Source organism: Loa loa (genome assembly GCF_000183805.2).
Source record: "Loa loa unplaced genomic scaffold supercont3.13, whole genome shotgun sequence".
Classification (NCBI taxonomy): Eukaryota; Metazoa; Nematoda; class Chromadorea; order Rhabditida; family Onchocercidae; genus Loa; species Loa loa.
In genome coordinates, this window is record NW_018108193.1 from 164,265 (window position 1) to 180,296 (window position 16,032).

General features: G+C 31.1%; 5 protein-coding genes across 5 annotated transcripts in view; 4 read left to right on the forward strand and 1 right to left on the reverse strand.

Annotated features, from left to right (window-relative positions):
- Positions 1 to 2,256, forward strand: part of LOAG_16685 (viral A-type inclusion protein repeat containing protein) — a 12,160-nt gene extending 9,904 nt beyond the window's left edge. Inside the window, exons 24-26 of the mRNA XM_020449336.1 lie at positions 228 to 410; positions 598 to 759; positions 1,473 to 2,256. Coding sequence (XP_020307145.1) covers positions 228 to 410; positions 598 to 759; positions 1,473 to 1,568 — 441 coding nt within the window. The 3' untranslated portion in view covers positions 1,569 to 2,256. The remainder of the gene's footprint in view (positions 1 to 227; positions 411 to 597; positions 760 to 1,472) is intronic.
- A 2,170-nt stretch (positions 2,257 to 4,426) lies between these two features.
- Positions 4,427 to 6,806, forward strand: LOAG_06997 (uridine phosphorylase; the record flags this gene model as incomplete). The annotated part of the gene is made up of 6 exons (XM_003142531.2): positions 4,427 to 4,541; positions 5,161 to 5,304; positions 5,725 to 5,928; positions 6,031 to 6,148; positions 6,328 to 6,474; positions 6,670 to 6,806. The coding sequence occupies exons 1-6, from the start codon at positions 4,431 to 4,433 to the stop codon at positions 6,804 to 6,806; spliced, it is 861 nt and encodes a 286-aa protein (XP_003142579.1). The 5' UTR covers positions 4,427 to 4,430.
- A 3,034-nt stretch (positions 6,807 to 9,840) lies between these two features.
- Positions 9,841 to 11,184, forward strand: LOAG_06998 (fas apoptotic inhibitory molecule; the record flags this gene model as incomplete). The annotated part of the gene is made up of 4 exons (XM_003142532.1): positions 9,841 to 9,960; positions 10,222 to 10,444; positions 10,735 to 10,784; positions 11,029 to 11,184. 4 exons carry the CDS (start codon positions 9,841 to 9,843, stop codon positions 11,182 to 11,184), a joined length of 549 nt encoding a protein of 182 aa, XP_003142580.1.
- Positions 11,185 to 11,357: 173 nt separating this feature from the next.
- LOAG_06999 (hypothetical protein) lies at positions 11,358 to 13,670 on the reverse strand (the record flags this gene model as incomplete). Its single annotated transcript, XM_003142533.1, has 5 exons — positions 11,358 to 11,543; positions 11,859 to 11,957; positions 12,307 to 12,420; positions 12,888 to 13,032; positions 13,597 to 13,670. The coding sequence occupies 5 exons, from the start codon at positions 13,668 to 13,670 to the stop codon at positions 11,358 to 11,360; spliced, it is 618 nt and encodes a 205-aa protein (XP_003142581.1).
- Positions 13,671 to 15,913: 2,243 nt separating this feature from the next.
- The window catches only part of LOAG_04013 (hypothetical protein), a gene marked incomplete at its 5' end in the record, with an annotated part of 643 nt that continues 524 nt past the window's right edge, over positions 15,914 to 16,032 (forward strand). Inside the window, one exon of the mRNA XM_020446480.1 lies at positions 15,914 to 15,950. Coding sequence (XP_020303182.1) covers positions 15,914 to 15,950 — 37 coding nt within the window. The remainder of the gene's footprint in view (positions 15,951 to 16,032) is intronic.

Here is a 16,032-nt window from a genome sequence, read left to right on the forward strand (position 1 = left end):
GGAAACCATCGAAGGCCGAAAAGCAATTGTTGGAAGGTAAAACTGTGTATCTCAAAGAGAAATTACGAGGAAGAATGCGGTAGGTAGATTACAACTGTCAAAATTCAGTAAAAGTTTGAGTTTTTGTTATACTAAAATGCTCTTTTATTTTCTTTGCTAAGGAAGAACTTTGGCTGTTTAATTGATCTGCATACATTCTTTGTAGATTTAGCTATTGTCTTTTATAGATGATTGAAGAACTTGAAGCAAGCCTTGACGAGCATGCGCAACTGGCAGTAGCATCAGTATCATCGTACAGCATTGATGATCAAGTACTTCGTCAACTGTTTCTGTCATATTTTACCGCTGACAAAGACAAACAACCAGAAATTGCCATCTTATTGGCGTCGGTGCTAGGTTATTCACAGGAGGTCATGTTTTTAAATCCAGTTCAGCCATGTAGTTCGATTTGAATATAAAATAGAGAGAAGATGACAGTTTTAAATTTGTGACTGAAAAAGCGAATGGATATGATGGTCAGTGGATTGTTTTCCGAAAATCTAGTTCCTTGCTATTTTAACTTTTTTACTATATTTTTCACTTTTTTCTAATTTTCAGGACATTGCAAAAATTAGTGCTGCGAGTCACTCTTCGTCGAGGAGTTGGTTTGGTTTTGGTGGTTCATCGAGACTTCCTCAACAGAATATTTCTTTGGCGGAGCAATTTGTTCGATTCCTGGAGAAAGAATCTTTAACAACATCTCACTCTCTTCCTGTTCAGGTCGGTGCTAAGAAAATGGTTCAGTTGTTTGTAAAAATTTAGACATTTCAAATTTCTATTGCAATTCAGGAAAGACAAGGATTTTAGTACTTTTATGTAAAAATATGACGGTGGCAAAATATGAAGAAAACATCCTAGAGAAAGCGCTTCTTCATTTCAATATTAGTTGCAAGGTGCACGAAATTCCAGGGATCCAAAATAGCTATTTATGGAACTGGTGACAAAATATTTATTCCTGCTAAATCAAGGAAAATTTTGAAACGAAACTGTGAAATGGAGTGATCACAATTCTTTTTAAAACAAAATCGATCTTTGAATTCAATAAACTGTTTTGTTCCCTGAGCAGTGAGTTCTAATCAGCTCTAAGTGACTTAGGTACTTCTATTGAATACGTTACTAGCTATGGTTGATGCAAACATTTCTGATGCCTTATTAAATGCACATTAGATATGGAGATATGAAATACGGTGAAGTACAGTATAATTCTTGAAGCAGGGGCAATATTAGGAGGATATTTCTATTACAAAATATGATGAAAAAATTTTTGATCAAGGTAGTGATTGATGAACTGAGTGGAACTGAAACTGCGAAACATTATTGGTCTCTTCGGTGAAACAATTTAAAACAAAAGTGCGTTTTTGCGGTTGTAATTTCATTTCTCTCCTATTTATTACGGAATTAAAGAATATTAACGGAAAGCTTCTGTTTTTCAGCAGTCTGAAGAAAAAGAGACAATACGTTCCATTATTCCCCAGAAATGTTCAAGGACATCATCCGCAACCGATCTGCATTCAATATTGAACACATGAAATTTGGATGTTTGTAGAGAGTTTATGCAAAACACGTAATAATTTGAGAAACGACCATTTATTGTTTCCTTTCAGGGCCGACGGACAATAAGTTTACAGTTCATCTGTGCAGTATAATTTTTGAAAATTTCACATTATGTACACCTTCCTATTCTTTAACCGTCCGTATCTCGTTTTTTATTATTTACGAATATAGCTGTCAGGCCCAATCATAATGGTATCCACCCAGTGTTGCCGGTGTCTTTCATTTTTATAACTGGTTTCATTTGTGTACTTATGCATCAGGTCATAATCTTACTATCTGGCTTTGGATATTATCTGTTTCCTTAGCATTAGCGTGTTTCCTTTAGCCTTAGCATTAGCGGGTTAACATTCTTAGTTGTAATAGTAATGGATTTGAAATTTTTGAAAATATCTGTCTGTGTTATATTCGGTTATCATTATTCCATGCTTCGAAATTCTCTTTAGCTGATTTTTTTTGTCTTGCATAAGAACTTTTTGACCATGATGAACTAACTCTATAATTTGCGTATATACTTTTTTGTTTCTTTTCGTGACCATGAATCACTGAGGAAATAAGATATTATGTGGTTGATTTTGTTTCATCCTTGGACCATTGTTCTCAGATCTAAACGTTCATAAAGAATATTAAATTACTACTAGAACTGTTAACCTGTATCTCCCTTCTTGCATCATGAGTTGGCAGTTAGAATTTTGAAATGCTTCACGGTTTTGAGGTATACAGTTCAGATAGTATCTTTGTTTAATGGTTTGTACACAATTTCTATACTTTGTTCGTATGCGTTATTTGATTGACGTTAGTATTAATATACGTATTTGTTTGATTTATGTATTTTTGCTTACATCTGATTTGATAACTCTTCACAACTTTACATATAAAACTTACGGTTCGCTGTGTTTCTTCTCAGTACAAAAAAAGTCTGACTTTTGATATGCTTTGGCGAAACTAAAAGTGTTTTTTTTAGCGTTGGAGAAGGGCGGAAGTTGGTAGATCAAAGATTTACCGTTGATTTTTGATTATCGGCAGAATGATAGATCGAATTTAATAACTGTTTTTTTGTCAACAGATGAGATTTTATAACTGTTTTTTTTTGTCAACACGGAAGATTCGTACTAGTTGTGAATATAAAGGATGATTCGATCTAATTTTTTGACGCATTTTTTTCTCAAATTACTTGTCTCTTTCAGATCTCGTCAAGATTTCACTGATAAAGTAGGAATAGACAAGTTTGGTATTCTTATATATTCTAATACGGATAGTCAGTCAATCAGTTGAACAAAAGAAATGTCACTTACAAAACAGCGATGGATCGAAGAAGTCAATAAAAAGGGAATTGGGGAAGTATTTAGTGTTTCTAACAATGTAATTGATATATCATAAAATCCGCAATTTTAAAGATTTGCATATTAACGATACTTATTGTATTGTGCTGTTGTTATAAGGATAGAATGATGAGTGAATTGCCATAATGCAGTATAAGTGTGTTTAGCGGAGATAAAGAATGAATAATAGCCAATGAAATGCTGAACCAAATGTGATGAAAACATTCTGACTTCAGCATATTGATTTACTCTGTACAATTCCAACGATATATTGTGGTTTGCTTACCGTATTTTTCATATTTCAGTTTATTTATGTGAGGCATTCCCATTATAATGACCGGTTTTCTAATCATTTAATTCATTTACTGCATTTTGGTTGTTGACTGGTTCAGTTGAAAGGTATTACTGGTGAATGTCAACAGGACACATATTGTTGATGAATGTCAGACAGTGAGTATTATTAATGGACATTTTGTGGGAATCATTACAATCACATTTCATCCATAATATCATTGAAATCGATGATTCTTTTTACATACCAGGTGTATTTGCATTCCAATGACCGGTTTCTTCATTTTCTTCCTTTTTTTTTTAACTTTTCTTAATCTTTTTGTTTTATCGCATTGTGAGTTTATTAGACATAATTACATGAATGTCAAAGCACATACTATTGGTGGATGTCAAAACAAGGAATATTATTTATGAAAGACAAACTAGGATTGTTAATGCTTAGTGATTATCAAGCAAACAGTATTCTACTGATGAAGATTAATCAGAGGATATTACTGTTGATGAAAAGTTCATACTTGAGATTATTATTATTGGTGAATATCCATCGGGAATTATTCCTACTGGTGAATATGAAGTTAGGGTTATTATCAGCCATGAATGGGGGGTAATCTGCATTATGAAAAGAGACTGCGTATTTTTTCTTGCTATCTTTTTTAATAATTAGGTTAAGTTGAAAGTTTAAAAAAGGTACCGCTGGTGATATTGTAAAAAGTAAATTTAATTTGCCAGAAAGTTAACTTAATTCAGACTTGGCCATGATTCACTAAAAATTCTTGAAATTCTAAGCATTTTTCTCTCTTGATTCTTATTTGGTAGAAATTCTAATATAGTGAAAGTAAAGAATAAAACAAGAATAGAGCAGGAAAAAATGTGACAAGCTTATATTAGGACTTGATTCAGGTAATGCAGCATTTGACTTTTTGCAATTCGTATTCCCTAGCAAAAACAATAATGCTCTCTTGAATTTTTTTTTGGTGACATCTCCAAAGTTATATTCCATTTCTATCAAGTGAATGTCAGAAATATCAGTACAATATGCTAAGAAAGTTTGCAATATGTTGTAGGCTTGCTCTGTTTTATCATCTTTTATCAGTACTAAATCATAATTAATAAAAGTATGCGTCCAAGAATGTTCCTGCCAAAAGCATTTCCTTTATGATTTTATTTTAGAACACTGAACTGTTTAACGTTAAAAAATCGAAAAAGACAATAAAAATGTGTGAGAAAATGGTCCAAATTCATAATCCATTATTGGACAAGCAATCAGATGACCATTTCCATCATCTTGGCATTACGAAAAGTGCGATTGACATTCCAAAGATGTATGGCGATATTAAGGTTACACCTTACAATGTATAATTAATCTTGAAAACTTTCAATGCATTCAAATTCATTTTTTTTCATATACGATTAGGGAAATTAACCGAAAAAGCAAAAATGTCGAATAGACGACAAAACGAATTTCTCGTTGGTTGCGCTATCAAACGAAAGACATAACCGTGGATTATTTTTGTCTCACATTTATCACATATTTAAATATTCATTTTTATCAAAATATTATTACTAATTAAAAAATAAAAAAGAAATAAAAAATAAAAAGAAAATATACACATCAATAAAGCGTAATAAACAAAAAAAAGCATCTGTTGATATATATTTAATATTTTAGGATTATTACAAGAAGCATTTAGCTCGCATTTGAAAATTATTTTTAGCGAAGTTGTTTGTTTTTTAATTACAAATAAAGAACATTTTTGAAAGTATACATTTTATTACATTATATATTTTAACGAATTTGAAATTGAGATATTCATCAATCAGATATTCGAATGATTGTACTCACATAAAAGGCTAACTATTTATATGTGAGCCAAGGATTTGTTTTTGCTTCACTAATTGAACGGTATTGATAACTGTGAAATATTAATGATAGTAAATTCTTAGAAAACAATTATAGTTTATATGTATGGGTGGAAGCATGGGACGGATAAAGAATTATGCAAAAATATTCGCCAAAGAAATGGGTATAAGTATGTCCGATAATTTGAGCACAACTGATCGTTATTCAATGTATAAGACGGGTCAAGTACTTTGGGTTAATGTTAGTTTTTGTTTGTTGATTTGTACACCAAAAAAAAAAACAACGACAACGCTTTTTTACTTTCAGGATATAAACTTTATCCATATAATTAATATAAATTATTTATGTGATTTGTTTTTTCTTTTAAAAAGAATTATATTAAAAATTAATTTTTAAAATTATAATTTGATTATTCGCATTTTACTGGGACAGTAAACAATCAAATATTTATATTACATAAACAGAATGAATCTTTTATTAGCATCAGTTCTATCTATGGATGAAGTTTATATTCTAAAAGTAAAAAAGCATTCTTGTCTGTCTTTTTTTCTGACGAAACAATATTATACAAAGTGTATTTGTTTACACTTTTCTAATTTATTCAAAAACCAATCAGTAGTAACATCTTTTGTTGTATTTTAATGTCAAATACTACTACAGCATGGAATAGGTTCTTCATCATCGAGTATTGTTATTGTGGAACTGATTAAGTTGTTGTATTATGCGAAAGCAAAAGATGTGATAGCAATACGAATGGGTACCGCAGGTGGTATTGGTGTTACATCAGGTACCTTAATACTTACCAGTGGAGCGTTAAATGGTGAATTGCTCGAGGAATATGTACAGTATATCATGGGTGAAAAGGTTAGTACTTCCATTTGAACTTTCCTACAAAATTTCCTTTTGTTGTGTTTTCCTTGAAAAAGCTGAATTTTGTCAAAATAATGCAAGAGTTATTTGTTGTAGATTTCAAGACCAGCCATCTTTGATGCAGAAGTGTATCAGCAATTATACAAAATCGCAGTCCAATTAAAATTACCTGTTCAAATCGGAAAAACATTAAGTAGCGAAGATTTTTATGAAGGTGGTATAGGCGCTGTATTTTCGGAATTCAATCGTTCTCATCAAAATGGATAATATCAAATCATATTATCCATCTCTTTTTCCTAAACATATTTTCAATACAAACTTTCTTTGTGCAACGGATACTTTTCCGAATTTACCGTTTTGTTGAAATTTGTGAATGTAATATGAGAATTTTAGGACAAGCAAGATTGGATGGTGCATTTTGCGAGTACACGGAACAGCAAAAGTTAGCGTTCCTCAATCGTTTGCATAATTTGGGAGTACGAAATATTGAAATGGAATCATTGTGTTTTGCAGCATTGTTCAATCGAGGCAATATAAGAGGTGAAGTTGAATAGCTATTCATCAAGGAGGTGTAGTAATTGCAAAATTTTTGTGAAATACCTTTTAGTATATCCCTTATAGAAAAGAGGGAAACTTTTTTTAATGTACTTTTTGACCATTCTAAATTGTATTAGCTGTATTTTTAAAAATGAATGATTTGAAGATTTGAAATGATTAAATTTTTTAATATTTCAGCAGCAGTAGTTTGTGTGGCATTGTTGGATCGATTAAAGGGTGATCAGGTTTTGTTGAAAAGTGATGATTTGAGTGAATTTGAAACACGTGTCTTCAAGGTAGTTAACATATACATTAAGCAGCAGTTGAAATTGTAGTAATCATTTCTTTTATCATTTATTTCATTCTCTAATGTTTCTGTCAGCTTTTTGTAATTTACTGATAATCTACTGATCGCAGATAAATTTCATAACAAGTTATTCGTTTGGATACATCATATGTCAACATACGTGCGCACAAGTTCCTTTGCACATATAAGATCAAAGATGAAGTTATTTACGTCTGGAATAAAATGATTGTGAATATATTGATAACCTTGCTTCTCACTTTTCTATCATATTTTTTTAAAATTTTCCCACGTATTCCACGTAGAAAAATATTATATACTAATGCCTACAATTCTTTGTGTTCTATTATTTATCTGTGAAATAAAACTTTCTCAAATAATCATTCCACCTCCAGACTTTGCTATAAATGAAAACAATTCAGCAAAATAGTAATTTTTCTAGAGATAAACAAGCTCGGCAAATAATAAGAGTTTTCCGGTTCCGATCATTATTCAGTTTTCATCGTTTTTAATTTAACAATTTTGGATGAAATATCATGAGATACGATTGACCGAGAAGGATTTCCGAAGCTAACTTTTGAAGTTGTAATCAACCGGAAGAAACTTTTATGATCAGAACATTATCATAATACTCTAACAATGAGCTCCATTCCACTTGCAGCTAAAAAGATGCTATTTCTTATAATCTCAAAACAGTACTAGGACTGTAATCGAGAAAATGAAGAATCCTGAGTAACAAAAGCATTTTAAAAATGTATCTCAACTAGGTCGGTTGAATAGACAATATCGAGCGCCACTGAGTTTCCTTTTCATGTTGTTATCGTCATTAATTTGTCTTGCCGAAATTGTAATTGTTGAGTCCGTTGTCCTATAAACTAATTTATCGTGACAAAGGTTTCATTATCCAAATTTGGGGCATTTTCAATCAAAGAAGCTGAAACAATTTTCAATCCTTGTCATGATTGAAGATCATCGGAAAATTTGTCCAAGCAGCCTGATTTGAAGCAGCAACCTAAGGATTCAGTTAAAAAGGAAGCGACGAGGAGAGCGTGTTCGAGTCAGCTTATAATAAAGATTGAAAATAAGGGTGACAAAAGGAACATAAGTGTAAAGGAGGAAGGAAAGGGAAGTTCTCCGTCCTATTTCATTAGAAGGAATTTGAAGTGTCCTGCGAACACTGCGGAATAGGCTGTTGAAGGAATACTAGAATCCATCATAAAGATTAAGTCACGAAAGAAGGATAGAATGATTAAACGATAAAAATATAATGTTGAGAAACCAGAAGAAGTGTTGGATGGGATAATCTCCAAGAGAAAGGATTTGAAGAAAATGGAAAGCATTGTTATATTCAATGGGAGAATGACATTCCATTATACGAGGAGGATAACTTGTATGAGGAAGGATTGTCTGTTTGACAAAAGAAAGCAAGAGTTGTTGAGGAAGAGCTTCACTTCTTATGGAACTAAATCGAATAAATGATACATTCATAGGAATCAACAGCGATAGAAGGGCAGAAAAAGATTTAATTGATTTAATTAATTGAGAAGCTAATCATGCCCATTAACCCATTGACATTAAGTCCAGATATGAGTCCAGTTCAACAGCCAATCTGAAGGGAACAGATTTAACACTCAACACAGAAACTCATGCATCTGTTAAGGGAAACAAGAGGACAAATAGCAATGTAATCATTGGGTAATTTTATATGGTTTATATGATCGATGAGGCGATAAAAAATAAAGAATAAAGGAATTATATAAAAATTTAAAATGGCTTCGATATTCAAGCAAAGGACCATTTCAAGTGATGAGACAACTTTCGAACTTATCATCTCAACTAAAAGGAGTATGGGAAGAATATAGGAACAATGCAACAATGGACGTGATGGTAAATGAAAGAATATCAAAAAACATGGTTAAAAGTATGAGAAAAAGGAAGTTCAAGGGGTCGAGAATGGACAACGGAAGACGCTATAAAATACTTAGAAGATGAAGATCTAAGAAGGCTCCGAAGAGAAACCACCGGAAAAGATAAAAAGCTTAATGGACAGGACAAAGGTACAACAGGCAAGATCATATGGCACAAGATTCGCGAATTAGGAAAATGGCATTAGACGTGCGACGGTTTGCTCAAAAGCAAAGGAGAGACAAGCAATATATCTTAGCAAAGTGGTACAAAAGAGCGAGGAGGATCGATTATCGTTGTCTTTTGTGAAGGTGTGCATTGGAATGATAAGTCTGATATATACTATAGTATGGACGAAAGATTGGTAGGGTTAAGGAAATTAGAACTTTGTGAAGAGATTTCATCAGCCAAAGGAACGAAACAACCCTTAATCCTTGTCACAGTTGAAAAAAAAATCATCATTTTAAGATAAACGAAACTTGCTAAACCGAATCTTATTTGATCGTAAAATCTCAAGAAAATAAGCAGATTAAATTTTAAATATATGACACTCTGTTTGTATAAATGCGACAATCTATTTGATGTTTGAGTTTGTTTTAAATTAGATTTAAAATTAAAACAAAACATTATTAATTCAGAAAGATGCAACATATTGATGACTTTTACCAAGTTTTTAGTATTGACAAAGGTAACATTTTTGCACTTGTTATAATGAATCTATGTGAATAGGTAGGTATAAGAAGAAATATCCTGTCTAGCTAGTACCGGCTCTCCGAAATGGTTAAAATATCCTGTCTAGCTAGTACCGGTTCTCCGAAATGGTTATCTGGCTATGGCCAGTGTGTTGTGAGTGCCATGCTTGGCTATGGTTATTTACATTTTATATTTTTTCGATTTATTATTCACCACTCAGTTACCTTTTTGAATCACGTTGCTATAGAAACATTCAAATAAGAGAGTATTGCATTTTACGCTTCATTCCTTATCTTTTCAGCTAATAATTTGATCAATTCAATTTAACTCATTTTACAAGAATATCGCACATACGTGAAAAACTGATTCGTTTTAAAATCTCTTTCACCCTCTATCTTTTATTTATTTACTTTTTTTTTTAAAATGTCGTTTAAAAGCAAATTTGTTTTTTCTTTTTTATTCATAGGATGTCAGATAAGCAAGATACTGTAGCAAGTTGGTCAGTACCTGTACAAGACCGAATATATAAGATTGAATTCGAGCATGGTACTGCCAGTGGCAAGAGAGTTATACGAGTTGATGGCAAAGTTTGCTTTTTTTTGAATTTTTCGAGATTTTCTTTAAATTTGCAAACTTCTTTCATTTGTGATGAAATTGAAGCAGTAGTGATATGTGCAAGCAAAGATCATTTATGTGATTTCATTTCCACGTGAAACACGTATTTTGGCACTGTTAATAACTATTGAAAATTGAATAAGTGCGTATGAGACAAATTTTCCTTTCTGGAAATTTTAATAATACCTTCTTTACTTGCTCAAATTTCCTCCATTTATCAGATAATATTTCAGGAAATTTTGAGGAAAAACTGGATGTTCAGCCTTGTGGGTAAAGAGATATTTAATATTGGTAAATTTAAATGTGCCATTAATGTGGAAGCTTTGGGAACATTTTTATATGAATACACATTGGAAGTGAATGGTAAATCCTACGATAAATTTCGAGAAGACGTGGCAAAAAAGTTTAAAAGTTGGACAACAGTTCTGGATGGACAAGAGACTCGTATTTGCTTAGGTTTGTTAGTTTGTTAGTTTTGCATGGGTTTGTTAATCTCTTCTTGTTAAAATATTTTTAAATTTTCAATTCAAATACTCGATATCGAAATTTAACTGGAATTTGAGAAGCGAAGGTTTTGAAATAGCTTTTCTCCAGCAATGAAAATATTACATTTCATCCAACTTGATACCACCTTCTACCAAATACTGTAATTTAACAGTTTAGTTTGAAATAACGGTACTTGAGTATATTTTTTCCCAAATGGAGCTAATATTTATTTTGAAATTTGAAATTTGAGATTTTTATAGATAAAGGAACAATGGACATTTGGGTGAATGGTCAAAAAATGAATACTGCGGTAAAAAAAGAAATTTTTTCTTGTATTTTAAAAAAAGAAATCATAGGTTATGTATAGAAAATAAACAAAGGAAATTATAAAAGCAGTTAGAATGGAAATCAAAAATTCGGATAATAAACCATCGCCAGTCACAAAATTGAAAGAAATTTGATAATATCACTTTAAACAATGATGCGATAATATATTAATGATTCAGAAATTATTGATAACATTTAAGGTATTAAAATTAGCATGAAAATTTTAGGGTGAATTTTTGGAAAATGGTACAAAGACACATTTTGAAATTGGTCATAGTGTTTGTTACGTGAAAGCAACAAGTAGTGGTAATAAGAAATTTGGATTTATCTATCAGCTTTACGTTAACAATAACGAAATAATCTCCAGTGATGGATCTTATTGATACGTTATCAGCAGTTCATACTATACAAAATATTCAATTGTATAGCTCTTCTTTCATTTTAAAAAATTCTATAAATTGTATAAAAATTTTTTCATACAATGAAATAATATATTGTACAGAAAATTTCTTATGTTGTTTGAAACAAACCTGATTCGGAAATTGTATTGTAATTATTACAATGAGTAATCATCATCATCTGTTTCGGAATCAGCATGAAATTCAATTAGAACCGGTCCTTCAATTTTCGGTCTATTTGACATACCATTTTGGACTTCATTTTGTGGTTGTTTAGCAACATTTCCTCCTTCTCTCAACTCACGGTTCAGCTTTTCCAGGTATGTATATTCGTTTTCATAATGCTGAGAATTGCATAAAATATTAACCATTTGTTTTTAAATGGGTCATTATTAAGTTGAGGTAAGTAATTAATCAATATTCGATTCGGGTGAACTTTATTATACTGATTGTTATTTTGCTTTATTTCTTCAAATAATCAATACTTAAACTAGGCTTATTCCTTCTATTTTGAACATGATAACGATAATTTTGAGGTTCTGCTATTATTCTGTAAGTCTATGACTTCATTTTTCGGGGCCAAAAGTCTTGCAGCCAGTCAAATCTCAAAATAGTCAATTCATAATTTTTAGAAAATTAGTAAATTTTATTTAACGAACCGCATCTCTCATCTGCAAAAAGACACTTCGTTCTGTTTCCTTTACTGTATCATCATGCTGATGTCGTTGTGCATCCGGAACTGGCGTTGGTGGTTCAGGCTTAATTTTAGCTTTCTTTTTCAAACAATATTTGGTAGCATGGCATCTTTCAAATTATTTTTTTTTCATTATTCTTTTTGTATATAGTAAATTGATATAAAATAAATTATCACAAATAATTATCATTTTGGATATAAAATTTCAGTATATTTTCCTGTTATACATGTAACAGTCCGAGTGCTCAATTTCTTATTGAATCTAAAATATTTATTAATAAATCATCCTTAGATGTATTAGTTGGATTGCAATTCGTATTATCAGTATCCCTTTCAAGTTGCCATCTTCATCACCAGCCAAATAAGTGTTGAAATTTTCGTGTAAAAAAACTTTTTTGTTAAGTAGAAATTACCACAAATAAATGACCCATAGTACGAGCTCTTGGTTGGTAAGTTTCAAGAACATTGAATTCATCAAAAAATGCACGCTTTGCTCGGGTTAGTCCTAAGGAATAAGTTTGACACCACTGAAATATTTCTCCTGATGAACAACTTTTAGAAAAGTATACCAATAAACAGGTACTATAAAGTGATTATTTTTAATAGGCTGTAATAAAGTTTCGATTTTTTTAGTCTCGAGCTCTTTTCTACATATTCTAACCTTCATTTATAGGTGTTAGAGGAAAATAAAGTAATTTTTCAGCATGGTGAAGCGACAATTGTCACATTGCTGTCATATCGTACTGAAAATTGGGGGGCAAGAGAAACAACGAGAGAACGTTTATTACAACAAATTTGATGTCATTCTTTGATATGACAGTAATTCATGCACCTGTTTATTAGAAAAATTAGTGGCCCATGAAAATACCAGTACTGCGTATGATTTCCTATTAAAATTTGAGTTTAATCCAGTTGTTGACTTAGTTATACCATTGTGTATAACGAAATTCAAATTAAAATTCTAAGTTCAATGTAGATTAGATCAGAAAGCAACCTGTGTTGTAAAAGCAGCAAGAAATGCAATGAACAATTGCGCAATAAAACATGAAAATGAATGTTGGGTGCTGCACCAACCAGCTGCGACAATTTGGCCAATTCCTTGGCTGATCAATAGTAGTAGACAAGCACAGTAACGTATACTTGAAACGAAAATTATTCAAATTATGAAATTATCCAAAATCCAAAGTTATTCGAAAAAAAAAAACCAATCAAATATTTGGAGATAAGATTGGGAAGACATAGTCTGGGAATCCCAATTATTTACTTTTTAATTAAATACAACAGCTTAATGAATCCTCATTTTCAATTCTAAGAAAAATTGCTATGAATGGCAAGCAATTCAGAAAACATTTTTAGATCTATTGAAATTTAGGATCTTCATGAAGTCAGTACTGTTACACAAAAACGAAATTTGTTCTTATGGATGCAAGCGACTGAGAAATAAGTGCAATGAGAAAATAATGGCGAACTTCGGAAGGTAAAAATAAATTAATTCAATTAAATTCTTTGAATTTCATTTTAGCTTCCTGAATTGGTATATAGCAAGTTTTATTTTTTGATTATCAATAAAGACAAAAGTTAGAATCTGTGAACTATACAATTGATAATGAGGAACGCCAAAGTTTAATCTTTCTGATAATAACTAAATATTCAGCTAAAGGCTTTTGAGTTTAAGAATATGATTTTAGAATGATAACGCAAACCTTGGCGGATAGTTTCGTTGCGCAAACTCTGAGATCGTCGTTGTTTTAATAGAAAACTCATTACTACTTGACATTGCAGTAAGCAATAGAAATGAAATGAGATCGCCAAAATTCAGCATTTTATAATGAATAAAATCTTGACTCTTAAATATTTAAATTGAATTTAAATTCCAGTGCTACGATTAATACAAATCCTAAAATAGCAAATAAGATTAAGAGAAATGAAGAATTTTCTTTCCTTTAAATGCCCATACGATATAAAAAATGAAAAGAAACAAACTGATTTATTTCTTATTAAAATATAATTTATTCTTCTGAAGAAAATAATCAATACTGCTAATGGGACTTATACAAATAACTTTAGATTGACTAAAACTGATATGATAAAGGATAAAAGTAAAAGACACAAATTGTATTAATTACAGATCATTAACTTATGTGCGCAGAAAGTATTATGAAAAGTGTCAATAACACAGTCGCAAATGTAATATACGAACATTAAATTATGAGAAAATTGTTTCGAAGAAACGTAAAGATGACTGGCTGATATTTGAAAGGATATGCGATTGAATATTAATTGACAAAATTGGGATAAAGATTTGTAAAAGATGAAAGACATAGCAGCTTGTGAGAAAGTTGATAGCATTAGAACTACTTAAGATCTCAAATAATACCAGAAGATTTCGTTAAGAGGACATGATAATGTGACAATACTTCCTTTATAATCAAATTCGGAATCCCTCTCAAAAATCACTGACGAATGTCTTTCCTAATCAATTTATACTATCCACGTGACATAAAATAGTGATTTAATACTCACTATTGGTTTCATCGTCATGATCGGTTTTTCTCAGTATACTAATGACGGCTCATTAGAAATACGAGTGACAAAAGTAAAGAGAAAACATTACTTCAAATTTTAATTGCATTCTGAAATATCTTTCATTTGACAATGATTGCTCGAAAAAAACTTTTGCAGGCTAAAACGACATGAATGACTTTCACTTGACTGTGTTGATCACACCAATTCAATCAATTTATGTGCAAATATTCAAGATTTAAGAAAAGTTATGCGAAGTTTTGTCTTCCAAACATTTTCTCGCATACTATACAATTTGACAAATGACGAATTCAAAGTTTTTAAACTGTAATATTAAGATAAGTTTTTATTAAGCATCTTCTTCTATTAGAATGAAATTAAGTTCAAATCCAACAACTATCTTAATGACATCCCTTATATCAGTCAACTCTTATGATTGTCAATTGGTTACCATTTTGCAGTCAGGAAATTTCTATGAGATGAATTCATGATAAGCTATCTTTATCACAGGTAAAGGTAGGATGTTACTTCCTATGTTGAAAAAATTGTAAAGTTTTATAGAAGGTAGAAAGATAGTGCACAGAATAATGAATCAATTAATATTATAAACTGAATTTTACTATGACAGAAAATGACTGTTCCTCTTCTTCAACAACTCATTAACTCTTCTATTCTCAACTTATAAATTGGAGGGATTGATAAATGTATTATAAACTAGAAAATTATTGTATTCTTGGAAATATCTTGCATAACATAACACAAAGTTGTAAATTTCTCTTTGTTTTCACCTCAAACCTGAGTAATTAAACTAATTAGACGAAAGGGACAACATTAATGTCACACAATCGCAAATTAAAGTATAAAAGTAATCTCTAAAATACCACAACAAAAAGCAAAAAATAATGAAATTATCCTGTTGTGTAAAGGATATATACTTTATCCTTTGCAGATATGATTCAACGATTGCATAGATTGAAGTTTTTGTTAGAGTACTGCAAATAGTAAGCACAGATACAGTTCTATGGATAGTGATAGCATCTACGTGTCTAGAAAAGAATTTGAATGATTTTCAAATCTTAGTCATAATTCAATTTGGAAAATACAACTTAGTATATCACGACACGGTTACTTATATTTCTTTATATATTTTTTTTTTTACGAAACTTCACGTTTATTCGTGACACTCTCAACAGCGAAATAGCGTGACTTGAATCGATTTGATTCCTGCTATTGCATTGGTAAATTATACAATTTATTCCGGAAATGTTCTCGAGGAAAGATTTGGTAGTTTGTTTTCTGTTGTTATAACTCCATAGCGTTGACAGTAACCTTTATTGATCATATATGATATGGTACAATATCGCATGAAACAATAATGGAAACGAAATGAACAATATATGGTAAGTATTAAAGGATACATACCAAATAGTCTTGTCGCTCGTGCTGTTGAACTGTCATTTTGTCGCTTCTCTGCCGTTGAATCGTTGTGGTAATTGAATGCCTGCCTGTCTATGCTGTCTCCTTGAGTGCTTGCGTGAGCTGTCCAATTGAGTAATTTAGAAAGCTGTCGGATTGGGAAATTGCGGGAACTGTTGGATTGAGTGACTGCTCGAGTT